Source organism: Phallusia mammillata, chromosome 6 (assembly GCF_965637545.1).
Source record: "Phallusia mammillata chromosome 6, kaPhaMamm4.hap1.1, whole genome shotgun sequence".
Taxonomy (NCBI): domain Eukaryota; kingdom Metazoa; phylum Chordata; class Ascidiacea; order Phlebobranchia; family Ascidiidae; genus Phallusia; species Phallusia mammillata.
This window is the reverse complement of record NC_137257.1, coordinates 25,988,280-26,014,480: the sequence shown is the minus strand read 5'-3', so window position 1 is coordinate 26,014,480 and position 26,201 is coordinate 25,988,280. Positions and strand designations below refer to the sequence as shown.

The 26,201-nt window shown below is 37.6% G+C and overlaps 1 protein-coding gene and 1 long non-coding RNA gene across 3 annotated transcripts; one reads left to right on the top strand and one right to left on the bottom strand.

The window, feature by feature from the left end:
* Positions 1-196: 196 nt before the first annotated feature.
* On the bottom strand, positions 197-5,761 carry LOC145233746 (uncharacterized). 2 transcript variants are annotated; one of them, XM_080098517.1, is made up of 17 exons: positions 5,534-5,761; positions 5,286-5,346; positions 4,872-5,047; positions 4,560-4,623; positions 4,206-4,375; positions 3,607-3,667; positions 3,094-3,263; positions 2,689-2,749; positions 2,416-2,585; positions 2,277-2,346; positions 1,937-2,124; positions 1,790-1,868; positions 1,440-1,615; positions 1,263-1,332; positions 906-1,099; positions 771-846; positions 197-609 (listed from the first exon to the last, which is right to left on the bottom strand). In XM_080098517.1, the coding sequence occupies exons 1-17, from the start codon at positions 5,697-5,699 to the stop codon at positions 417-419; spliced, it is 2,145 nt and encodes a 714-aa protein (XP_079954643.1). In that variant the 5' UTR covers positions 5,700-5,761; the 3' UTR covers positions 197-416. The 2 variants fall into 2 exon arrangements, with proteins under 2 accessions (XP_079954643.1, XP_079954644.1); XM_080098518.1 differs by lacking the exon at positions 197-609 and having other exon boundaries at positions 767-846.
* Positions 5,762-23,148: 17,387 nt separating this feature from the next.
* Positions 23,149-26,046, top strand: LOC145232563 (uncharacterized). Its single transcript, XR_013860915.1, has 3 exons — positions 23,149-23,263; positions 24,272-24,409; positions 24,559-26,046. It is a non-coding gene; the product is annotated as an uncharacterized LOC145232563 (long non-coding RNA).
* The last annotated feature ends 155 nt before the right edge of the window (positions 26,047-26,201 follow it).

Genomic DNA, 26,201 nt, shown 5'->3' with positions numbered 1-26,201 from the left:
TGGACGGGTAGTCTATACTAAAACAGATAATCTCTTTGTTTGTCAATGTTCACAGCTTTTAGAAACCAGGTAATGACACCAGCACTACAGACCCAAACCAAACAGTTCATTAGTTGCAAATACCCCTGACGTACTGTGATTCGAACTACTGTAGGCGTTTCATTGCACATGAGCTAATGTTGTCCACTTCGTAAACCACAGGTGGAAGACAATTGTATTTGACGTTGTAAATTTTTAACGCTTTTGGAATGTACAGAATCGGTTCAATTGTATTTTAACACTGAGACACAGCTTACATTAACACACTTCACAGTAGGTTGAAATCCATGTGCAACGTAAGAAAATAGTTTAAACTTGGATATATATTCTCTAAATCACACAAACACAGTAATGATGATGCATTGGAAACACATCGATTAAGCCATAAACCAACCGAGAACCACAAGACCCATCATCACCAACATATTAATTTGTGCTGCGTGTTCAGCACCAGATGTGGTTGTTACGGTTGTTGTAGTTGATGCAGTGGTTGTAGTAGTGGTTGTTGTAGTGACAGCGGCAGAGTTGCAACTGTCAGTGTCACAACAATACTCGATGCAACCTGTAACCCTGCATTTAAAACATGTTTTTGAAAGTAATTACTTAACACTCCAGTTAGGTTTTGCACAGACAAGGCTTTCTAGTTTTAGACTTTTCGGTATAATGGTTTAAATGAAAAGGTATTTTTCTTTTCACCCGAACGCTGGTATTGAATTATATATCCCACTTACCCATTGCAAAGCATAGTTCCATCGTTGCATTGTGCTGCAGTGCTACAGGATCCAACTATTACCACTGTAGATGTGTCTAAACACGTAAAAAGATGTTAATTTATGTCTGTATAGAATACAACAATTATCATTTACCTCCGCTTGTGGTTGTTGTTTCTTTTCTTCCACACATTTCTCCACTTGCACAATGCTGAAGAGTCAAACTTCCAGTTGCATCGGCACTTCCAACTTGCGTGGTTGTTCCAGTCAAACATTGTCTTGCTGTTTGTGTTTCAACTGTCAGACTGTTACATCCATCTGCCACGTTGCAACAAGCTGCCACACAACCTCTGCAACACAGTATGGTTCATTGGTTAATACGTGGGCAAAAAAGTGATTTAGTTTATTCAGTTTCAATTGGCTGCGAACTTTCTAAGCGTGTCAGTTTTGTGCTGATGAGTGCTGCGCGTTATGTGAGAGAAATCATCAAGCGAAATGTTGTTTTAAACTTACGAGGTTGATCCACAGAGTCCAGTTGTACATGAAGCTGCTGTTGAGCAAGATCCTACCACTGTAGTAGCGCCTGAAACGACATTTTATTCAAATGGGTGTATACCTATTTACATTTTAACTAAATTAAGTTACACATTACCGAGAGTTAAAACATTTCAACAAGATGTCAAAACTTACCTCCACTTGTTGTTTCTGTTCTCCCACATTGTTCGGTAGCTTGGCAAGCCATAGCTGGGGTCGGAAATACGTTGCTAGCCAATGTGCCAACTCCACAGGTCACTACATTCTTGATTGTAGTGACTGATTCGCTGTTACAGTTGTCGGCATTATTACAGCATGCTGCCACACAACCCCTGGAGTACAATGAAACATGTATTATTTTACATCGAAGTTTACATGTAAGTCATAAACAAAAATTACAGAATGCATTTGTTATAACAATGAAAAACAATGAAAAGATGTTCTTACTGTTTTCATATACAGGTTTTGAGTTTCACGTTTTTACTCTATATTAACGTCCAACTTACGTGACACCAGTGCAGAGCAGATCACAGGCAGTGACGTCAGCCTGGCATGATCCAACCCTAACCACAGTATCCACGTTATCTGTAATATTACTTCACAATAAGTTTGTGTCGAGGTATGCAGCCATAAATATTGTCACAAGTTGTTACTTGCTGTTGTGGTGGTTTCGGTTTTTGCACAGTAAAGGTTTGGACTGCAATGTGTGGGCACCATACTTCCAGTTGCAGCGTTGCTTCCAACTGTGGTAGTTGTTCCAACCATACAAACTATACCTGTCTGTACAGCGACTGTCAAAGTGTTGCACAAGTCGTTTGTGCAGCACGCAGCTACACAATTACTGTAAAAAATGGAAAAACTAGTTATTAATATCTTAGTAGGTGATTTTATCTGATACTGATTGTATGAAATTTGTAGGGAAAGTGTGACGTTTTGTTGCTTCGGTGAAACTAAAAATCCTTGTCATTGTGGCGTTGGCTAACTTTAACTTACGGTGAAGCACACGAATCATCACAAGCCGTTGCAGCAGCAAGACATTCTCCAACAGTTGTAACAGTGGCACCTAAACATTTTTAGTTGTTTGTAATTTCGTATGACTAAACATTCAAACAAGTTTGTCAATGTTTTATACCCGAAGTGGTTTCAGTTCTTCTGCATTTTTGTGTCGACGCACAAACCATTGTTCCAGTGAGTGTACCATCGGTTACGGATCCTGTTGCACATCGGACCACATCTACTATGTCAGTTACAGCGAGACTGCTGCAAAAATCTCCATCATTGCAACATGCTGATGTGCAGCTCCTGCAAAGTTTGAAGTAACGGTGTTTGTGTGGACTCTAAGCGGGAATTAGGCAAAAGTAGGACGCACATATATTGGAAAACAAAGATCTTAATTCAAACTTACGCTACGCCAGAGCAAAGTAGTTCACATGAGGCTTGTGTCTCGCAGGAGCCCACGGTATCACCTGTGCACATTTACATTGCATTTAAAAAACATATCACTCAGTAAATAGGATTCAATTTTTTTGTCAGTCGGTTTCACCACAAAAGCCAATTTTTAGCCGGTTCTGTTACAAAAAGACCATTTACAGTAACTAGTAATGCTAACCGGTTCGCTGATCTCATAAAGTTTCGTGACACGGTTCTACACAACCGGTGCAAACCGGCTGAATCCCACCACTGGATGGGTATTAATATGTGAACGACGTCGTACGACGGACCAATATTTCGTTTTGTCTGATCTTAAGTATCGAATTCGCTTGCGATTTTTGCAACCTAAATGCTTAAGTAAAAAGTTTACACTGTTCACCTCCACTGATTTCTTTTCTGGCGCAAAACTCTCCCGCGGCACAAGTCGTGGCTGTTGGAAACGCTCCGCCGTTCTCTACTCCAGTTCCGCATCGTAGAGCCGCATTAATCTGTGCCACAGTGCGGGTGTTGCAATCGTCAGCGTTGCTGCAGCATGCTGATACACAGTTGCTGTGAAACAATATAGTTGTTGTGCAAACTGTGCTTAAAAGATTGTCTACCTATGACTCAGAACAGCTATTTCTAGCTGTTTTAGTTCTTGTTTTTAAAACCGAATTCCTCGTTAGCGACCTTTGTAACAACATACTGCTAACATACGTGAAGGAATATCTAAAAGCAACTCGAAAAGTTCCTGTTTCACTCCAAGTGGTATAAAAACGTATACTCTGTTTAAACCCAACTATACATTAATTAAAACTTATTGGTGCAAATGTTGAAAGCTCTACCTAAGGTTTAAATATGATACTTCCAACTCTCGACGTTTTTTGTTTGAGAAATTTAGATTCCTACTTACGCAGTGCCGGAGCAGAGAGAGTCACACTCAGCTTGAGTGGAACAAGAACCGGTCGTGTCACCTGAAAAATATTTGGCGATTACTTTATAAGTTGCCAGCTCTACTAATTGATGAATATAGTCATGCTTCAAGTTTGTAAACTTCCCTTTAGTCTACCGGTAATTGTATTTGAATTACCCGTCGAACTGGCGATCCCCCACGACAAAGCTGACATGTGCAGCATACACCTCAGGCAACGGTGCTTGTGGTTCGACTTTCGGCGGCTTTACCACTGTGCCTGTATAGCTCAGTTGGTAAAGCGCGAGACCCGGAAAGATTTCTGTCGTAAGTACGAATCCCACTGCAGGCTAGATATTTTTAGTCTCTATCCACTTGGCCGACCAGGCCCAAATAGGGATGCTTATGAGACCGGCTTGTTTCTGTACCACGCCACGATCGCTAGTCTGCATCGGCGCTTTAGGGCTAATCCCAGTATGAACGTTCTCTTCAGTATGAAATGTTCTTATCTTAGTTGAATTAACCGACGTTTCAAAGTCGCATTCGGGACGACTGTGGACATTAGGTCTACTAATTAATGTTGAACGTAAACGAGTTCTTACCGCCTGTAACTTCGGTTCTTCCGCAAAACTTCTCAGCTGTACATGTTAACGGTACTGGGAAGTTTCCGCTTGCCAAAACCCCAGATCCACATCGCACCACGCTGTCCATTTCTGCCACTGTTCGTGTGTTGCATGTGTCAGCATCGTTGCAACATGCCGATACACAGTTTCTATGAATAAATGGATAAAGTGTTAATATTTAGGCGACTCCGGTTAATTTAGAAATAAAACACTATATTTTTTACAATAATAATAATTGATTTACACAATTGACAAGTGAACCACTTTTTTTAAAATTGATTTATTTGTCTATGAAAGTAAACAAATATTCTTGATGTTGATTACATAACTTACGTTGCTCCATCGCATAGAGTTTCACATTCAGCAACAGTTGAGCAGGATCCGACAACAGTTGTGGCTGAAAAGGAAAATTTTATGTTTAAAAAACCGTGAAATAACTGTATGATAGTGAAAACAGGCTACTTTACCTATAAATCAATAATTATTATTTGCCCGCGTTTGAACACAAGAGCTCGTGTTACCCACAACAACATACAGCCTTGTACATTGATCAAAGCCTACTTCAATTTGGACAAGTACAATATTTTTTGCTAATTGTCCGACAGAGCTTATTGACGCTTTCGTCTTTAATGTACTTGTTCTTACTTCCTCCGGATGTTGTTTCTTTTCGTCCACACAGATCGCCTGCGTCGCATGTCATTTCAGCTGTAGGGAAGTTTGTACCATCGTGTGTTCCAACACCACAATTTACTGTCCCTCTCATTGTAGCTACCGCTGAGTTGCAGTCGTTAGCATCATTGCAGCAAGCCGAAATACAGTTCCTGAAATACGTAGTAAACGCAAATTGTTTTTAAAGGTTGTTAAAGCTGGCAGAGCAGGTTGTCATTGCAACATATTAAAAATAGTTAAGTTTTTTTTGTTTTAAAATTCGTTTTTTACGAGGACGAATCCCGAAATGTTTTTTTTTCACTAGGTTTGAAACTCGGGACGCGTCCGAGGACGAATGCCGTTTTTTATACGGGTAAGTAGCATTGTTTTAATGTATTTTCTTCAACTTACGCAGTTCCGGCGCAGAGAGCTTCACAAGCGGCGAGATCGGCCACACAAGAACCTACTTCGGCTAAAATATACAACGGTTGTTAAAATGTAAAAAAATAGTCAAATTTATGAATTTCGTTTCTCCTTTTGACTTTGAATGTAACTTTAAAGAAGAGCTGGTAAAACGGTTTCATAAACGTTTGTTTACTTATTTTCTTTCACGATGAAATAATTACACACAAAAAAGCTTAGAACAAGATGCTACTTACCTCCGCCGCTTGCTATTTCAGTTCTTCCGCAGAAGTTTGTGCAGGCAGCTGATGCGATATCATCACCAACCGTACCAACCAAACACATGGTAACCGCTGAATTGGAGACTGAAGCTCCACACACAATCAAAATGGCCAACAGGCCAACTTTACCTACGCGGTTCATTTTAAAACTTGGTATTTCTTAGTTTTGGAAACACTGTCTACATCCAATGGCAAAGAAAAGTTACAACATTTGAGTTGCAGTACTGTTCAAAATTAGGCATATTTATACCAACAATCAAATTGAAAATTAAACGAAGCGCCTATATAAGGAAGAAAGTTGTTTGCAACCAACCTTCCAAAGGACTTGCTTTCTCTATTTTTTTAACTAAAAACTCCTTGTAATAGCTGTTTTTTTAACATAAAAATGTGTAGCGACACTATTTGCGTTATTAGCGCAGTTGGTAAGTGAAAATGCCGTCCCAAATTTACCAAGAACACCTCACGCTTTAACATATAACCTAACCAACAATATCAACTTTTTATTCTATGTTATTTTTTGTGACTTTGACAATACATATAAAAAGAAAAAGAAAAAAAACAGGCTTGTTTAGCGAATGGTGACAGTTGGGCGGCGTCGCCATGGTTACCGAGATTGCCATACCACTTTTCCATGATGGCGTGAAAAGGAGATAGCGACAAACCGTTTTCATTGCTTAATGCGTTGGCGGACTTAGCGGTATACGAAACACAGTGTATCATACCCTAATTAATTACCTCAAATTTGCAACGACTTTATAATAAAAAAGCAAACGTTACAAATAATTTAAAAGTTGCAAAAAACAACAACAATTTAAATCGTTTTAATAATTTTGTTTTTTCAGATGTATTTAAATTTACATCCGCAAAAAAAAACAATTCAAATCGGATATTCAGATGAATTATAAATTTGTTTTTGCAAACATTTTCCACTGTCCCGTAGACATTTTTATAAAAATGAAGCAGTACTTCCATATCTCCACTAAATCAAAAAAATTTCAAACGCACCTAACTGTTCTCTTACTTTCTGCTTTGCACTGGGCCAAGACGATCTCAACCACCCTTTTATATTCTCCCTGCTTTCTTGTGACTAGATGGTGTTCGGTCACCCCCTTTTTTACCCTTTAAGACGTTTTCTAAGAAAGCTCCCACGTGGTGCGGCCTTTTTCTTAAGCATTGGTTGGTTTGTATGACTGCTTTTGTTCACTTATTCACTGTCGCCATGTTAAAGCGTTTCGCAGAAACAACTTTTTTTAACCTTTTAATGTCTAAAGGTGATTGTATTTAATGCTATTTTGCCCACTTCATTTTAAAAAAAGTACCAGTGCAAATCTGTGATGGTACAAAATCATTTTTGTGACAATAGTTTTCTATGCTTATGACAAGAAATAGACAATATTTGTCTGACTTTATCATTCTTCATAACACTATGCCCCATTGTATAAGCTGTGTAAAAAGCGTAAAGTTTAAATTTTACTACGATACAGTGGATTTAAATGTGCAACAGGGTGAAAAAATAAAGCTACGTTACTTTCTTAAAACTACACAGATCGTTACGCTGCTGCAAAATTGACGCGTGAAATCGGTTGTAGTAGATGTTAAAGACGCTGAATTACTGGCAAAAGAAACAGCAACTAAGATAAAAAACCTAGTTACAGCGTGGTCGTAAACGTCTTTGTGCAAGATCTTTAAGACTTTCTCGTAGCGAAATTTGATCCGTTTAACGTCTCACACGTCTTATCAGACCCAGATGAATAGGAAAGTTACTAAAAGCCTCGTTTCAAACACCTTGTTAGAAGTTTTGGAACGTACCCAGATTGTTTCATTTTTGTCTGCCAGACACTTTAGTCGCTTAATTCAAAACTTTTTTTGCATGAAACTTATTAATAACCAGTTCGTATTATATCGTAATTTTGTGGACCGTATTGCAATTGTGTTTTTCTCTTTTTCGGTTGAATGATTTGCCGCTTTGGTTAAGGATTTTAGTTTCTGTCTTCCTGTTATCTTTGCATTTGTGTCAGTAGGGCAAAACTTTTTCCATACATTCCTTTTCTCTATTTTTAAACTGAAACAGATTTTCACTTTTATTAAAAGTCAGCGTACTAATAACATATGGCGTTAAAGTGTTTGTTAGTTAACTACGGTTATGACGTTTATGCATAAGTTACAGATTCATTAAAAGCTTTTCCTTTGAAATGCTGTGTGCTTTTTTCTTTAAAAACCTGTGTACACTTTTTTATGAAAAGCCGTAAACAATTGCTGTAATTTAATCGAATGTATGCAGAAGTGGCAATAGGACTTGAGCACCTCAGTTTTCCGACTTTTGTCACAGGCTGTTTATCAACATAATCACTCATCCTATTTTGTTAATTAAAAATATAAGACATGAGAAAATACCACAATGAAATGTAAAATATACTTTCCCAGTTAAGGCGTGATGGATACGATGCAGAGAGTAGAACGTAAATAACAGTGTTTTTACAGTTTTTTTTAAATATGGATACAATTGCGGCATTTTGAAAAAGTCTATTGCATGCAGAAATGTGCTTGTGCAAGATATCCATAACTATAGGCGGATTGAAACGTCTCTGTCACTGCGTCACAATCGATTGGGTTATTGTATTTTTTTTCTAAATGCTCCAGAAACAAGCGCACAAAAGTAAATTAATATCGGAATGTTTTCATCAGGTGTTAATGAAAGAAATTGAACTTTTGTTTGTTGTTTTAATTTGAACATTCTTTCGAACAAAAGTTTGTTATGGCAAGTCGTTCATGCTTGGCTAGATCAGAAATTTTTAAAAATGCCTGGCGGTGCACACTACGTCTAATGCGCAGTGTAAAAATTCCACGGTGGTTAGCTACAGACAAACTTTTGTTTGTTGTTGGTCAATGCGCTATTGCTGTCTGCTTGTTTTTGTTTTTGTGTCAATACAGGGGCTTGAATAAGTCCAGTCTAATTAGAATTCAGATAACTCGAGCGGAGGTGATTTGCTGAGTCACCCATACGTGTGCATGTAGCCAATGTAGTATATGACTTGCTACAAGAATTATAAAAGCAAAGGAAATGCATTTTGATCACTGCGTTTTTTAAACAGAAAACCGGATAAGAAGCGTAGTAACGATATGAAATTGTCCGCGCCGTGAAAGCCCTGAAGTTGTGAACAAGCGCGCGCTGTAAACAATGACAGTGTGTCTGCCATTGTCTGGTATTGTCGCGCCTCTAGCGACTCTACAACCCAACGGTTGATGGAGAGTCAATTGAGAAGATAGTTTACTGAAGGTCACTGGTTCGAATCCAATCGTGCACCTTTGCAACACTTAAGGGGTTAAAGCTTTTATTTGGCTAACTATATGCTTAGTTTGTGATGGTCATCTGAATGTCATTTTTGGTCATACTCTTTTAATTTGTATTTATGACTGTTATGGTACTGGTTTCGTTACTAGATCATACATGTGAATAAAATAAGTTTTAATCTAGGGCAAGCAACAGACTCTCAATTAGGAAGCTGGATTTTTTCAAACACGGAAGCGGGAACGGCCGTTTTTGTTAGCTACATTCCAAACTCGATTCCCATCAAACCCTGACACCAGGAGTTGATCACGCGTTAGCCTCGTGATTATTACGTCACATGATCCGACACTGTGCCAGAGGTGGCTGTTTCGCGATTTCGACCTCTGGACGAGTTCTGGTTTCCAAACAATGGCGCGGATGTTGAAACAATCAAATATCTCGTGTTTCCAACTATTTCGTTGTCATGGTTGCCCGTGTGGTTTAACCTCCACGCAGCCGTTGTGAGGCGGTCACACGGGTTAAAGTTCGGCTTCGCGCGACGTGTTAAGCTTTGTTTTAAATGCGGATTTGTGATTGGTTGAAGTTACATTGGATAAATAAGCGATTTTACTGCTACGGCGTGGCTGCTATGTTGCTCAACAAATGTGCCGCAATGGCGTAAAAAAATTCCTTTCGATTGAGCCACAGATGTAGCACCCTAATATAACTATCTTAAAATGTGTTTCACTAGATGACGGTAGTAGCTCCAACACGGTTTAGCAAGCAAAACATAACTTAAAAACGTTAAAAGTTTGGTGACTAATGTCAATCATAATCAATTTATGTCAATGCAGTTTAAATACAAGAGGATTTAAAATACCTAAAAATGTAGTTGCTATTCGTGAACTTTCGGTGGTGTATATGCTTGGGAAAACGAAAACTTACGCTAGCAAGGAGGTGTTGCAAAGTCGCCTCTATATTTCAAATCGTCGGCAATGAGTCTGCGAATTTCGTTCAGGTTGGTTTGCGTCACAGGACAGCGGTGCTCTGTAACCATGTAAGTTGATACTTTTGTGTCGCAAACGTTTTTTTAGCAAAAGAAAAAGGCAGAGTGGGTGTGACGAAATGTGAAGGAAAAAAGTTGTACATGTTGAAATCACGTTGCTAGCCAACTGCCGAACGACGTAGGTTGCCTTTTTCGTGACATCAACCTTTTGTTTCAACTGCTTTGTGCGGATTTAACGGTAAAACGAAACATGATAGTTGAGTGGCAAACCGCGCCACAGAAACAAAGCCAACCGACGCACCTCGTTGATTGTTCCCGGAATTCTACACCTGCGAGACACCGTGGTTTTTAATAGACTCAGCGTGGGTGCGTTTGAAATGACGCTTGTTCCAAACGTTGCTATGTTTACTTTTGTTTCAGCACCGCATCGAGTCTGTGCTTGATCCAGTAACCGCGGTTGTCTGGTAACATGGAACACAACAATCCGGCGAATTCCTATCAACCAGTTATTCCAAACAGCTCAGTAAAATATCAAACTCTTTCCCGACTGTTAAGTTGCAGACATTGCACACTGTTTCGACGCAAAAAGTCTCGTCAGTGCAGCTTGTTAGATGGGCCGTTTTGGCTATTGTAGCCATTTCACGACACTCCAGTTTGTTGGAAATAACACTCCAGTTTCCCACTGTATTTATTACCTGAATTTAATTTTGCTCCAAATGAAAGTTCAGTTGTGACCTTCCTTAGTTAAGATCCCGTTCATAAATGCTCAATTTTCGTTCAATCCACCTGACAGAGTTGTCACACTATGTTCATTTTTTGTTTATTTCACATTAGCAACATCAATATCCTTATCAGTTGTTCCAGGGTTTTACGCGTTGTAGCATAACCGGGATTTGGTAATACAATTGGTAGCATTTTAATAAATGGTGCCCAATTTTTGAATATGTTTACAGTGAAAGGTTGGTGTTTAGCCGAAGTTAAACTAAACAATAAACTACATACAGTCTTCTAAACTGGCCGTATTTTTTGTGTTTAACACTACACGAGATAAAACCGTCGCCTCTTTACAAAAGTACATTTGCTCAATACAGGATGTGGTAGACCCTGTATCGCCGTGTAATTGGAACGTTGGTAGGCAGGCGGGCAATTGAATCAGTTGAAACCCTAAACACCCCGTTGTCCACTTCGGTCGTCCATTATGTGTCTCATCGCACCCGAAATATCTACTAAAGAGGTTGGTAACCAACGAAATTTGTGTATGTTTTGAATCAAGATAATTGAATGTATGCTGGTTTTACTGAATACTTTTCATTAGTGTTTTTGCATGGTAAAAACAAACTTAAATTAACAATTTACACCCTGTCATTAAGTCAGGTTAATTATCCAACCTCTACAGTCACAAATACAATAATTTAAACAAGGGCTAAACAAGTACACCGAAGTTTCGCTGTAGCGAATAAAGCACAGCGATCGGTTGTTTGTACCTGGCTGGGTTTGGGCAAGTGATGGCGACAATGGGGCGGGTTTGGAGGTTGAGCCAATCCCACTTAACCTGTTGTTTAGGCGCTAGAATCGGACTGTGGTGTTCCATATGTATTACAGGGAAGGTTTCGTTCTATTGTCTTGCTTGATGTCACAAAGTTTCGCATCATACAAACTTTTTGACTTCTCAACATAACACTGTATCTTGTTCGCCAAATATTTCCTCGCCATGGAAACGCTCGCTTTGTAGACTCAAAACAGCCTTCTCGATGTCAACGGTTGCGTCCTATGGGTCATGTGTTGTGACGATAAGGTCACCAACACAACAGATCCAATCGGAAATTTAATACTTGAGGTGGTTCGTACAAAGTAATAAACGGCAACGGACCAGGTGGGAGACGTAAATATTGTAATGCCCCAGATACAAATTTAACAGTTGCGACAAAACACTAAGAAACATATCACATACGTTTGTGCTAAACCGTTCAAAACAAGTACCTATATCCCACCACAGGCTATATATTTTTCTTATCGCTTATTGCCGCCTAAAGATGCTCGAAAAAAATGCGAGAAATAACTTGCTGGCTGGACGAATTGTATTAGGTGAAAATTTAAACGTACGAAATAGCCATTCCTGATCTACTACATGCTAGTTTTGTAGCATAGGGTTTGTCGCACGGAATTGTGCAGGCCTAGTGTGCTATGATATAGATTGGAGCGAAACACTATCGTTTGCATTAAAGATAACTTTATCGGTAAAGTGGGACTTGTGTGTGCAATCTGTCAGAGTATTCCGTGGAATTGTGTGGCTCTTAGGTACACTGTAATGCCCTGCCATTGTTGTTGAATTTGGTTTGTATGTAACTTGGAATCTCTATCTGTTATGTGCAAAAAATGTGATCTTCTGTTAAACTTTGCGACTATTTTTTAGACGCTATAAAACATTATTAACAAGCATACCATCGCAGCGTTTGGTTGCTGCCATGCTCTGCCCACATTCCTTGTTTTGTACATGTTTGAAAGTTTGTGTTGGGACGCTTTCACCGGCTCGCAATTGGTCGGTGAGACAGCGCGAGAAAAAATCCTTTCAACGCTTCTGCTTTCCGCTGAGCCTTTTTTCCGCAGCGTTCCCGTTTCAATCAACGTAACACGATGCTACTGTGATCCCAGCCAACGCACAAAGCTTCGTCCTGTAACTGAACACGCCGAGTGTTTGCCGACCTTTTCATCCGGATCCTGTCACAAAATTTGTCGCAGAAACCTTTGTTTCGAACATTCCCACATGTCTGAGCTCGACCCGAACTTTTGTCCGTCGTCACACCGTCGACCTGTGAATCAGGCCCGCTTTTTTCTGCCACAGTGCATTTCGCAACATGGACTCTGTGCGGCAATTTGAAATCGCAAAAACTTTTAACCAAACCAATCCTTGTGAAGCACGAAAATACTGCACTAAACAGCATTCACTGCCAACTCATGCGATGTAGCGATTAGTTCAAACTACTGGTCAAAACTAATGCTATTTCTATGTTTTTCTGAGCTTATTTCGCACCTCCTTTTAAAAAGATGTTCTGTTAGACTGTTTGGTTTCCATCTTTTAATTTACGTTTGTAAACAAGCTTTCGTTTGAAACTTGTCCATGTTTGTGATTTTACACCAATTATGCTTTATTAAGGGAAAAGATTTTAAAGCGCTGACGAGACTTGTTTGCCACTTTGTGAAATTAAACTTCATCTACCAATACTGTATAAGGATTTTGTGGCACACTTACATTTACAGCTTTTATACATATATACATGTAAAATAGTATTAAGATGCCCCGTAAACGTAGAGACAGTTGGAAATGGATTTTTGGTCTTGGTTGGCGATCGACTAAACTACAACACATAATAAGCCTATGGTAAGCTGGTTTAAAAGCAAATGCAGGTTCAAGTTGTGTAATATTAAAATGTGAATATTACAACCGGAGTGATGATTTGGGCATAAATTATCGAGCAAAACGCCATTTGTTCATCTGGCATTGCGTATTCGTCGCGTTGAAACCAGAAGCGAGCTGGGTCGGTCGACAAATGTTCCATGTCCGCCTCCAGTGGTTGGTTTTACTGTGTACGATAGTTACCAGATTTCGAAGATAAAACTCTAAAAGTAGGATGCGCTTTACAAATTCTGAACTGATTGAAGCGTTTAACCGTTTTCAACCTACCCCTTAAGTTTAATTCATTGCGTTTCTGCAACGTTTTTTTTTAATTTTTGGAATGCAATATGTTTGCAGAAGAGTTTTTAAATTTGTTTTTGCGTCGAGTTCACTTAAGAACGTAAAAACGTTTTTCGCTACCCGGAAAGAATTCAACTACTTCAAAACGGTTATTGACGAATTGCAGATAGACTTGCATGTTGGTATCCGTTATACATTGACGGGTAAACATTTTAAGCTAATCGAAACCAAATATATTAAACTTTAATACACTGGGCCATTTTTTCCTTATTACTTGCATTACTGCCTTTTTGCAACTGATTTGGTTTAATTTACCTGCGGAAGGAAAGCCGTTTTTGGATAGGCCAGTTTAGTTTGTACAAGTTAATTTTTTATTAAGCTTCGTTTTTTATTGCAGCATGCGGGATAATGTAATTATAAGAAACGCATTATTTATGTTTATTTATTTTTTACCACATAGATCAGTGGTTCCCAAACTTTTTCATATTTTTTTCAAAACGGTCCCTTTGCCATTATTTCGAGGACCCCGCCAAAATGTGTATTTCATAAAAACGAAAGTTGATTGCAGGTTTTAAGCTAGTTATGCAAAATTGCGCATAACAATCATCCAAAGACAGCATGTGATATCACAAACAGGACAAAAACATTACGGTGGTGCGCGAACAATTGTATTTTTGATAGTTGTCATTCAATAAAGGCCATTGTTTAGCAATGGAGACAGTCGATTCTCAATTCTACTTTGATTTAAACTTGTTTAGTGGGACAAACTGACCCCAAATAAGATTATAGAATTACTTCAACCGCTTCGCGGTCCCCCCAAAATTGCCCCACGGACCCCTAAAAGACCGCGGACCCCAGTTTGGAAACCGCTGACTTAGATACTGCTGGTGTCTTTTCATTGAACTAATACATTTTAATATGTGAGCAGCGGAATGCGACCTGTCAAACCCCGAAAATCTAAATACTTTTTTTTAAATAAAAGCCTTTTGCTTTAACTTTACACGGCCGTCGTAATTTTCGCTTGTTTATTATTTGGCGCATTTATTCTGTAGTGCTAATAAGTTTATTATTTTTAAAACTTTGCAAGATATGAGTTGTGTTTGTAGAACATTGGTTACTATGGAAGTAGCGAACAGACTACTGGGCGCCATAGATATTAAACTTAATATTAGATTGATTTTTAAATAGCCCAAAGACGGAACAAAAAACTATACAAAAAAATTAATCCCACTGTCTTTCGTGTGTTTGGTATTCGTCACCATGTTCTACTGTTGTCTAATCTTTTAAGTCAACTAAGAATGAATGGAGGGATGTAAACGAAGAAAGCAATCTGAGCGCTCTGAAGAAATGTGGTAAAAAGATTTCTAAAAGGACTTACTAAGGCGAAGAAAGCGTGGTAACTTGAAGCCGTCTGCCACGCGAGCACTTCACGAAAACATGGTGTTCTATGATTCTCGTGCTTTGTGTTTGAGAACGACTTGAGTGGGGGAAGTGCTAACAAAAGATTTAAATCTTATTGTGAGTCTTGTACTACGTTGAATTGAATAATGGATTTTAACACCATAGCGATTTTAACAAGTTTATGTAGAGTTGTAAAACAGTTATTTCCCAAGTTTTTTTTTACCTTACGGTGCATTAACAAAGACGATTATCATTCCGCTGTACACCTTGTATGTCAAGGACCCAAAAGAAAGTTGCAACTTTATTGTGGTGGGTGGGAAGCTTTTTATAAGAAATAGTAAAGAGACGAGCAATTAAACGTTCTTATACTTGCCCGCATTTTGTCATGTACTAAAACCTCAGAAAATGTTTAAAATTTTAAAAATCGAATATTTCGCGTAACACTTGGAAATCTGTGGCGGCGAACTAGCGTTCCGCAGCACACAGTCTGAGAATCACTACAGTAGCGTATAAACATTTGGACATAATTTGATACGTTGCGTTTAATGGAAAATGTGTTTTAGTCATCCTTCTATGGGAATATTTTTCTGCATTGCGTTTATTGGGACCTGAAGACTTTTGTATGCATTATTTTTTGTTGTTTAAAAGGACTTTGACGTTTTTATATGTATTAATTTTTTATTGATGAAACGTAAATACTTTTGCATTTATGCTTCTCTAAAACAGAAAACAGTAGAAATTGCAGTAAAATGTCAAAAACTTGGTTTCGTTCATCAACAAGAGATCGTGCGCGCGAAAACAACGTACCAAGAACCCAAAATCAAATAACGTGAACGTTTGCGCACTAGGGTTGAAGTTGCACAAAGCATTAGTTTATTATACAAACACTGTATTACAATATGTGCGAAAGAGTACATGCAAATGCAACAACATAATAACTGTGTATACTGTAGTACAAAATCTAAAGATTATAAACAAACTTGGATATATATTCTCTAAATCACACAAACACAGTAATGCTGATGCTTTGGAAACACATCGATTAAGCCATGAAGCAACCGAGAACCACAAGACCCATCATCACCAACATATTTAGTTGTGCTGCATGTTCAGCACCAGATGTGGTGGTTACAGTTGTTGTAGTGGTTGTAGCAGTGGTTGTTGTAGTGGTGGTGGTTGTAGTTGAGACAGGTTGTGAGTTACATCCATCAGTATCACAGCATGTGGAAACACAGCCAGGGTTCCTATGAAAGGGAGAAATATTACACCAGTAGTTATTTGGCGTGTAGCCAAAGGCCCAGTCTGTTATGTGTACTCTCATTCAACAAACGCCTCTTTGATTGCGTGAAATCTAATCCCTGTCGATCGTACTAAAAACGTATCAACTTACTTGTCAAATACTTTTACTTCCCTGAGAACTTTTTATGTTTTTTGCTTTGAGAATTATTTGTCAGTAAAAGTGTGGTTTGGTCAGAGCAAGATGACAATCTATATTCAATTTCTCAAATAAGAAGCAAGTTACAACGCTCAACTTAACTGCAACGTAGTAATGGTTATTAAACTTACGTTCCACAGAGAGTGTCACATTCTGTTGATGCAATACAAGATCCAACAGTAGTCACTGTTGTTGTACCTAAACAAGTAAAGCTGAGTTTTCTTGTAAACATTATACCACTGTTGTGGATTTGGTACAAAATTTACAATTCCACTTAATTTAAGTCGATTGATTTAAAAACAAAGCTGTTGTGTGCCCTGGCACATTTTAAAGGTGTATTTTTTGGATAAAATTGGATTAAAGTTAAATTCGCTGCAAATATTAGGAATGAATTCACCTCAAAAAGCTACGATTTCACCAAGTATAACTACGCAACCCTGCGTTATAGGATGGCTCCTAACTATAATTTAATTTTGTTCTAAAACTACTGCATTAGAATGTGCTGGGGCAACTTAAGTTTTGGTTTTTGCTCCAATTTACAAACGTAATTACCTCCAGATGTGCTAGAGGTTTGAGTTCTTCCGCACTGTTCGGATGCAGCGCACCGGGTGTAAGTCATATCCATAACTGGTGTGTCTGAAGTTGAACTTCCAACGTAACAGTTTCGGGCTGTTTGTTGGCTCACTGTTAAAATGTTGCAGAGATCCGATATGCTGCAGCAAGCACTGACACAATTTCTGTTCGAAAAGTATACATTGAAATTAATTTAATTGAAACTCAAACAAAAGTTTAATTAAAAAAATGCATTTAAAAACTTACTGAGTTGAGCCACACAGTGTCGCGCATGAGCTCTGTGCTTGACACGATCCAACTGTTATAACTGTGGCTGAATATAAAATTATTTTTTTTAGTTACTTTCTGTTGTGGTAGTTTCAGTTCTGCCACAAAATGTGTCTGAGCTGCAATCTGTTGCCAACAAAGTTCCAGTTGCAGGATTGCTTCCAATTGTGGTGATTGTTCCAACCATACATACTCTGCCAGAAAGTTCGGAGACTGACAAACTGTTGCAGCCGTCAGCGTTGTTGCAGCATGCCGATGCGCAATGCCTGTTGTATACAGGAATACCACAACAATTACAAAAGCCTCGTCATTATTTTCAAATTGCACTTTGCTTTACTCATGGAAATAATACTTACAGTTCGTTTTCACACAGCACATTGCATCCGGCAGCATTTTGACACGAAACCTCTGGCACGTCTATTGGAGGAACCTTTTTGTTATGACTCAACAAAAGCAAAAGTTTTTTTTAAAGTAAATCCAAACACTAATTAAAATGTGTCGTGTAATTTAACCATTTTCCGCGTATGGGTCCTCGCCCCTACACCTTTTTGCCAACTTCCTACCCCCAAAAAGACAAATTGCTTTTGTTTTGTGACCAACAAGTGGTCGGTTAGTGATCTAGACTTTACACACTTAAGACCAGATATCATCTAATGATCAGACAACTTACCATCAACTAAATGCACTTATACAGTAAATTATCTATCGTGGTTAGGAGAAACACATTGCTTCCAATTTCTCTTCTCGAACAAAACCAACCAGCTTGACAAGTCTCTAAAACACCTCCCGGATAAACTCCAGTTCCACATCGAACAATGTTTTTCATTTCTTCCACTGTCCGAGTGTTGCAGTTGTCGCCATCATTACAACATGCCGATACACATGCGTCCCTAACAACATTAAATCTCATAAAGTCCAGCGAAAAATTGCAAAACAGTTACCATTTGCTTTTTTTGTTAAACGTAAATGTTTATGTCTACTTTAACAACTACAAATCTACTGCAATTCGTAACGCTAAGTTTCTTATACTTACGTCGTACCGACACAGAGCTCATTGCAGGCAACTTGCGTTGAACACGATCCAACAGTAGTTGTGGCTGCAAATTAAATTAAGTTCAAACTTACTCCCCCTCCGCGGCATGTTACTGGTTAAAAGATTAGTTTGGATGCATTACGTTTCAAAACCAGCGCACTACAAAAATCAACATAACCTATTTTGCATCAAAACTTACTTCCTCCAATTTGAGTTTCCGTTCTTCCGCAAAGCTCGTTAGCGCCGCAAGTGGTTGTCGTTGGAAACACTCCGCCAGATAAAGTTCCAGTTCCACACATTAATATGGCTCTCATTTGATCAACTGATTGGACATTGCATTGGTCAGCGTTATTGCACCACGCAGATGTACAATCCCTTAAACATGCATCAAATTTTAAACAGACGGTTTTTTGTAAGACATAGAATTTTTTTCAGCTTTGTACTTACGATATCCCGACACAGTTTTCATCACATTGAGCAATTGTTGAACACGACCCAGTGTCAGAACCTATATACAAGGAAGGTTGAAATCCGTTTATCACATGCAGAAAAACTATTGGGCTCAGCAAAACTTTTCTCCAGTAAAGCATACAATTAAAAAGACGTTTTGTTGAACGTTAAAGCGGTAGTTTTCAAATTGTGAAAGGGTTTCAATTAAAAATAAATAGCCTCGATTAAGAAGAAGTTTGTTTTTCTACATTGTTTAATGGTTTTAAAGAGATCCATTTTTACTGTTATAAACGCACAGGGCTAACCTACGTGACTGCCACGTTTAAGGTGCAGTATAATCTTTTTTACGATATCGAGTTGAGTTTATTTCGCCGGGTGAAACAGACCTTAGCAGCACAATTGACCTAAAATGTTCACCACGCTGAAAATAGCTGCAAAACGTTGAGACGTTTAAAACGCGACAAAGTAGAGGGCGCAATTGGCGAAAAGATGGAAAACGCGCTGCATCTATAAGAAAAACAAACAAACTATAAGTTATAAGCATGTTGAAACCCATAGAACTCATGGCGCTCCCGCGGACGAATCCCGGTAAGTTTTTTTTATGTCTGCGTGTGGATCAGGCGCTCCGGACCATCCAGGCAAGTTGCAGACCTAATCTTACTACAACATTTGGCGTACCCACACAAGGGCGACATAACAAAGTATTTACCAGCAATACTAATTCTCCCGCAAAGTTCTTCAACTGCACACTCGGCAGTCATAGCAAACGTTCCTTCACTGATCAGGTCCCCAATTCCACACTGAATTATTCTGTTTATGTCCGTTACAGACTTTTGGTGGCAATTATCTTGGTCGTTGCAGCATGCAGAAACACATTCTCTGCACAGGCGGTTGTTTAAAGTAAATTAAATACTAAAATGTGGTATGTATATTTATTTGCGGATACTTTCTACATCAGTTTGAAACTTTCTACTCACGCGGTTCCGGTGCAGAGATTATCGCACGAGGCTACTGTGTCTTGACAAGTTCCAACAATTTCTAAAGTTCCTCCTCCTAGTTACAAATGTGAATGTATTTATAAAACGAACATTATTTACAAAACTGAAGCTTTCTTTATTGTAACGAAAAACAGAGACTGATTAAGTTTACTGAAAGCTTCAGTTTGGAATATATTACACTGGCCAACAGAATTTTCGGTGCCTAAACTGGTTAAGTTGGTTTTGCCTAATTTTGGGGCACTGATTTCAAACATTATTACGGTTTCTTTGATCAGTTTGTTATTCACAAAATCAAAATTTGTGATCACATTGACTTAAAGAAAACACTTTATCGTGTGTTTGTTAATGTTTTTTCACATTATACACATCAATTTCTTACAAGACCTACAGTGTACCATGCAGTTTAGGACGATGTCTGTATTAGCACAGTTTTTATGGAATATTATTGTTGCATGGTCAAACAAATTAACGATAACGTGTCAGTTCACAGCATCTTTACCAATATGAGTTTCCGTTCTTCCACAAAAAAGTTCGCCGCCGGCACATGTTGTTGCTGCCAAAGGGTCACTTGATGTATCTCCCACAAAACAATCCAAACCATGAGCAGGTTGTACCCCAGGATATGCCAGCATTACCAACAATGGCGCTACTAAACCGACCCTCATTTTTTATCCGACCGTTTTGTTTGTTTTCTGCAACGATAATTAAAACTCGAAACGTGAAAGTTTAAACCCACTTGGCTATAGGATAAATAAACTAAGGCAACTCTGCAAAGGGTATACTTTTTAAACCATAAACTAGAATCTCCCAGCTGCTTGGTGGATAATAAACACTATAATAAACTTTCTGCCTATTGATTCAAATTTATGAACACATTTAGTCATTTATCAATGAGGGTTTAGATTTTTCCACGCAACGCTTGTATTAAAGACTAATCTTAGGTAAACTTCAGACACTTTATGATTACTGAGGTAATCTGAAATCCTTCAAACGAACTGTGGTGTAACTTTAGGGTGCGAGTGAATTTAAATCGTATTTAAGACTTCGTGTTTAGAGTAAAGCTTGGTTATATTCGCAACAATTTTGCTTCAAGCTGGACAAAAAACATATTTTCCCCAACATTCCGCACAAAGCCTAGCAAAATCCGCGTTTGTCCCTAAACAAGAGGTTTAGGAGACGCACCCAAACATCTGTGTTCTCGTGTGCGAGATTGAATGAACGTTTGTGTTGAACGAAAGGCTTGGAGTGTAAATTAAATTTAAATTATGTGTTTATGGAAAGCCATGTCGGGTTGTATTTTCTCACGTTGCAGTCTCGTCCTTAGCTGCATGCCAAGCTGTGAACAACGCCAGTTATATCAGGTAACATTTATGGGGATTTCGCTCTGCGTTTACGTTCGCCAGTGTGCTACAATTTCGATCGTTTGTTAACACAAGTATATTTCCCAAAACTTGTTTTTTTTATTGGTGGCAAACCTTAGTCGCTTTGTGCATGGATGGTTTCGCTTCGCAAAGAGTTTACACCAGAAACTGTTTATAATTAACACGAACCGCTCTTTGGCTTATGGCAAAGTTAATAAAGTTCAGTTATTTTTTTAATAAAGCTCAGTTAATAAGCTATTGCTGCCAGGCATAATGTTAGACCAAGTATTGCTCATCCAGCAGTTTTTATTGTAAACATTTTGTCGCTTTAAAAGACATTCGTCTTGCAAGTTATGTCATTATCCTGATGAAGGCGTCTTGTGTAGGACGTCGAAACGTCGATTGTTTACAATGAAAACTGCTGGATGAGCAATACTTGGTCTAAAGCTCAGTTAGTTTGAGCCGTAGTTGAAGTCAAACAACGTTGAGTTAAACACTCAAAAATTCAAAATATGTTGACGTTTCCAGTGACGTCATGACTCTACGGATTTATAATAAATAAAGTGGAAATGGAATCAAATAAAGTTCATGAAACTTTGATTTGTAATTGATTACACAGTTTACTAGTTAAATATATCTATTTAAAGTAGCCGAGCAGATATGAGTTTGTTATTTGGCCAATCGCTAGTAATTCACCTTATTTGTAGTTGTCAGCATGGTTACAACCGGCAGATACACAAAGCCTGTGTTTGGAACCTATCAGCCAGCCAGAATAGCTGTGTACAACTAAGAAACAAATATTTTTTATTGTTATCATCTTAACAATGCTGACTTGTTTTGTACTTACAAAAAGCAAAATTGACAAGCTGTCAGATGCCGATTAACGACAACGTTTTGTGACCAGCATAAAATTGTGTATTCTTACATTGTAACACTTCTAATTATTTTTTATGCAGTTTTATTTTGTGCATGAATGCTATTTTATTTTTTATTACCAAACATGATATTTTTGTACGCTTTTCTTGTTTTTTGATTTGTTAAAAATTTAAACATGACGACATAACTCATAATTGTAGAACGTCGTCCGATTGGTTGAGTTTGTTGATCAACATTGTGAAGCAGAGTTGCAAGCGGGCCCGAAATCTGAGCCCGAACCCGGCCCGAACCCGAAAGTATGAGCCCGAAGCCCGGCCCGAACCCGAAACGTTTTTGCGAAGCCCGTTTAGGCCCGAAATTTTGATTGACAGGATGAGAAAGAAAAAAGAGATAGACAACAAATACAATGATCAATAGTAGACCATGGGGTAAACAATACGTTTTAGAGTAGAGTGGGCATTAGGTCAAAGCCAGAGTTTCTTAGCCGAGTGATTTTATTTTGTTTTTTTAAATGGCGGACACGGAACGTAAAGTCAGGCCCGTTTTAAGCCCGTTTTCTCACAAATACCTAAGCCCGAACCCGGCCCGAACCCGACCCGAACCCGAACCCGGCCCGAAAAGCCCGGCCCGACTTGCAACTCTGTTGTGAAGGTCGTTTTCGTGATTACAGATCGCTTAGCGTAAGGATTTCTTTGTTTATCAAGTTTTTTTTCAGTAAAATAACACACATCAAACAACGAAAAAGTATACCCTAACGAATATAGCATTCTGTAACACTTGATTTTTCTCGAGCTTTTGTGTGTGGTTAAATTCAATAAGATTTGAAAATAAATCATGTTGAATTAGCACCAAAAGTTTTTTCGGACATAATTTTAGTTTGTCAAATTTAGTCTTTGTAGGTATTGCCTAGTAAACTTATTTATGAAGTAAAGTAGTAAGCATGCGCTGTGCATATTGAGGTTAGCATTGTTAGTTAAATATTGTGGCAAAATGGTTTGTTTACGACAGATTTTCTCAACACATGGACTTTTTGGGGTGGTCCACAGAATTTTGACTGTGTTTAGGTTAAAACTGGATATGTTTGAAACAAATATATTTTTAGAGTACACTATTGGTTGTAATTTACTTTATGTCATTCTTTCGAAGTTGTGTATGCTTACTTATTCTTTAGTTCATAAAGGAAATTGTTTTTATTTTATTTTTAATTGAGTTAGTGGTCCAGCGGTTAAAACAAGTTGAGCAGCACTTGTTAATAGTTTAACAAACAATACTCAATTTGTTATTATGATTGTTGACTATATTCAACTGTCTTGAAGAGCCACAAATTGGTTACCTGTTTCAATGGTAAGTCCAGTTTGGTAACACAGTACTTTTGTCAATATCTGTTTGCCAACAGTGTTTATCCTGATCTGTATTATAAGGTCCCATTATGAATGCACTGAAAAGGAAAATACGAAGCCTCATACTGTGTACTATGCCACTTTAAGATAGCATTCTGTTGGGAAGGTATCATTAATGTAAACGAATTGATTAATTTGTTAATTATAGCCAAACATTGTGTTTTTTTTAATTCTAAGTATTTGTTTATGCAGGCAGATCAGATTTTGTCCCAACTAAACTAGATAATTGAAGAACCCACTATTCTTAATGCAGAGTTACATTTTGTTTGGCATTTTTATCAGAAGTGTGCATTAGAACTAGGACTGTTATCAATTTAAGACAAAAATGGGGCTGAGCATGGATTGCATTGATTGTTATAGCCAATGGTTAAGGGTGGTCCAAACCCTGGAACACTTTTAGTTGCCACAGCCCTAAATAATATGCTAATCATCAAGTCACAGATGTGTCCGTTGTGAGGTGACAAGCGCCTTTCATGCTTTGTTTTGATATAATATCATTAAGTCTCAAAGAGTTTCCCTTTTTTGCCTTGTATTAAGTACTTACTAACCTCTAATGTGGCTCTCCACCCTTTCAGTCTTGGACTGCTCTGAGTTAAACCAGGAAAATTCTGAATCTTTAAAGCAATATTAACCTTCCCAACTAACCCAGCTCCCCTAGTGAGCTGATAATGTGTAAAGTTGTCATGATGTGTTTCAAAAACATTTTTACATTGTCATAAAACATAGCGGCAATACACCTTTCAAGAAATAGAAAAATGCACTTAAACCTCAGCAAAACAAGTTCAAAATACTTATGTGAGACACAAAAGCTCATTTCCTAGAAATCTAATTTTGGAAGAGTTTTTTTTTTAGAAAATAAGGCAAAAGATTATAAAAAAGTATAGTATGGCAGTCGTTATTGTAATAAAACGTATTTTTAAGGATCATTAATATTCTTTTTTTTTGCTCACAGATTGCTCAGTGATGTTGAAATTTGATCATCAATTTAGTTTACTTCAACATGAAAATGCTAAAAAGAATTAAAACACAATGATTAATATGTTTTGCCGAAACAATATGGCAGTTGGGTTATGGAAATGATTATTTTTCGGTGAGTTTGTGTGTTTCTGATTCATGTTTAAAATAGTTAAAAGCATTTTCCACATAAAATTAACTGTAGGTATTTAACCATTAAATCAGTTTTTATGAACTGACTTTATTGAAAAATTAATGGTAATTGGTCGTTAATCTTTTCTTAAGAACTCAACGTAGTAAGAAGAATGAAAACACAATGAAGCATGAAAACTTATTGCCCAACAAATGTGCCAATTACAGTAAGCTTCTGTGTTTATTCCTGTTGACTTTTCCCATGTATTTTTCCATGCTGTAAAGATGTATTTAATGTATTGTAGCTTTGTTTTTGAAAAGTTTTTGGTATAACTTGTAATTTATTTAACTCGGACTGATTGTATTGGGATGTTAACTGTTAACTATATATCATTGATCTAATTTTCTTGAAGAATGAAGACATTTTACATGAAAACAGTGTTGCCGTATAAAGGTGGCAAATGGATTATGGAAATCATAACCATTCAGTGAGTGTCTACTTATGCTTCAATTTTTAGGTACTTAAATGACCAAACATGCTCAGTATAGTTTTGGTTATATGGACATCAGAAATTTTTTTCAAGCTATTGACTAAAATTATCCATGAAAATAGGTAAAATACTAAAAGGGGGAAAGAAAGATGTAATGATAAATGGTTGAATTATTTACTTCCACATTTGTTTTAATGTTCTTTATTGTTGGTTATCTTGTTACACAAAAGGCAAGTTTTGCCTGTTTTCTTTTGTAAGTTAACAGCAAAGTTTTTTATGTTAAATTCAAACAGTGTGTAATTTAATTTATCCAAAAGGAGCCATAGATTTATTAGCCTTATTTGATGATGTTTACTTAGCTCAGTCGCTTGTATTGTGTTATTAGTCTGTTTTTGAATTATATTTGTAGAGTATGGTGTTTGTGCCATTTGTTTATCAGATTTTATACTGTGTAGGAAGCTTGTTTATGGTTTCGATTTATGATAAGGTTTCTGTGCCCACTACTGAAATCCCACATATGACAAACAACGCTAAATCTATGTTGTTTTTGGTTTTATGGACTTTGATTGGAGTTTTGTTTATTGTGGATTGTTCATGGATGTTTGTGACATAACATCTCCAAAAGAATGTCTATGACTTCTTAACCATGAAAAAGTGTCATTTGTACAATAAACGGTAGTCATTAACATAAAAGTATATATTCGTTAAAGCAAAACTTTTAAACATATTAAAATTAACACAACTTCTGTGCAGAAAAACAATTAATAGGACAAAATTTGATGCTTTTGTTGCACACAGGCAATTTATACTTAAAATGATCGGTTGATTCTGTTTTTACAGAGAGTGTGATGTTTATGACCAGGTTTTTTTTAAAGGTTTGGTTTGGGTGACCGCTAAGTAGTTTTAAGAGACCGCAAGTGTTTCATTTAAATATCAAAAAATAGCCATATTTGCTTAACCGAATTATTTATTAGGCTACTGGCAAATTTTGGGAAACCGCTGGAGAAACAAAACACCTAAAAAAACACTCTTTATGACTATTACATGTTTCAAGTTTTATTGTTGTGATTGGAAAGAGGTCTTTCTATTTTAGTGTTTTTACACTGATTTAGGTATGGTGGTGTGCCAAGCCCTAAAACTGGACTGCAAGCTATTCTTACTTCATGCTTCACTTTTTCCATCTACCACACACAGGTTGTTATAGTGCATACTGTTGTGCCAACCACTGTTGTTGTGTAACAGGTCAGAATAATCGTCATTTCAGCAACCAAACGATGTTGGGAATGTTTCATGGGAACTTCAGTG